The sequence below is a fragment of the Eimeria mitis genome, genomic scaffold (genome assembly GCF_000499745.2).
Source record: "Eimeria mitis Houghton genomic scaffold, Emh_scaff1960, whole genome shotgun sequence".
Classification (NCBI taxonomy): domain Eukaryota; phylum Apicomplexa; class Conoidasida; order Eucoccidiorida; family Eimeriidae; genus Eimeria; species Eimeria mitis.
Window position 1 is genome coordinate 8,161 of NW_013570285.1, and position 528 is coordinate 8,688.

Here is a 528-nt window from a genome sequence, read left to right on the forward strand (position 1 = left end):
CATATACATATATAGATAGATATATATTTATAATATATATATATATAGTTGTAGTGTATATAGAAGGTATGGGGCGTTTATCTTTTTTTATTTTTTCTTTTTGTTTTCTCTGTCTCTCTACATTCTGCTGCAGCAGCCAATTACAGCAGCAGCAGCAGCAGCAGCAGCAGCAGCAGACCTACTACGTCGTCCCCGCCCGCTTCCTCAGCACTAAACATCAACAGCAGCAGCAGCAGCAGCACCAGCAGCAGCAGCAGCAGCAGCAGGTGCATGCATCTGGCAGCAACTCGGGTCCTTTCTTCGCCCGTTTGCTGCAGTCCTCGCACCCCCCAGCACCAGCACCACCACCACCAGCAGCAGCAGCAGCAGCAGGAGCAGCAGCAGGAGCAGCAGCAGGAGCAGCAGCAGCAGCAGCAGCAGCAGCAGAAGAAGAGAAAGAAGACCAGTGGTTATCTACTCGTTTATCTGAATCCATTAATTGGGATCGACTTTCTGTTGATGGGGCTGCATTTTGCGGTGTATTGGCAG

At 49.4% G+C, this 528-nt stretch overlaps 1 protein-coding gene across 1 annotated transcript in view; it reads left to right on the top strand.

The window, feature by feature from the left end:
* Positions 1–68: 68 nt before the first annotated feature.
* EMH_0046530 (uncharacterized protein) overlaps positions 69–528 on the top strand; it is a gene marked incomplete at both ends in the record, with an annotated part of 796 nt that continues 336 nt past the window's right edge. The window contains one exon of the mRNA XM_013496178.1: positions 69–445. Within this exon, the coding sequence (XP_013351632.1) occupies positions 69–445 (377 nt within the window). The remainder of the gene's footprint in view (positions 446–528) is intronic.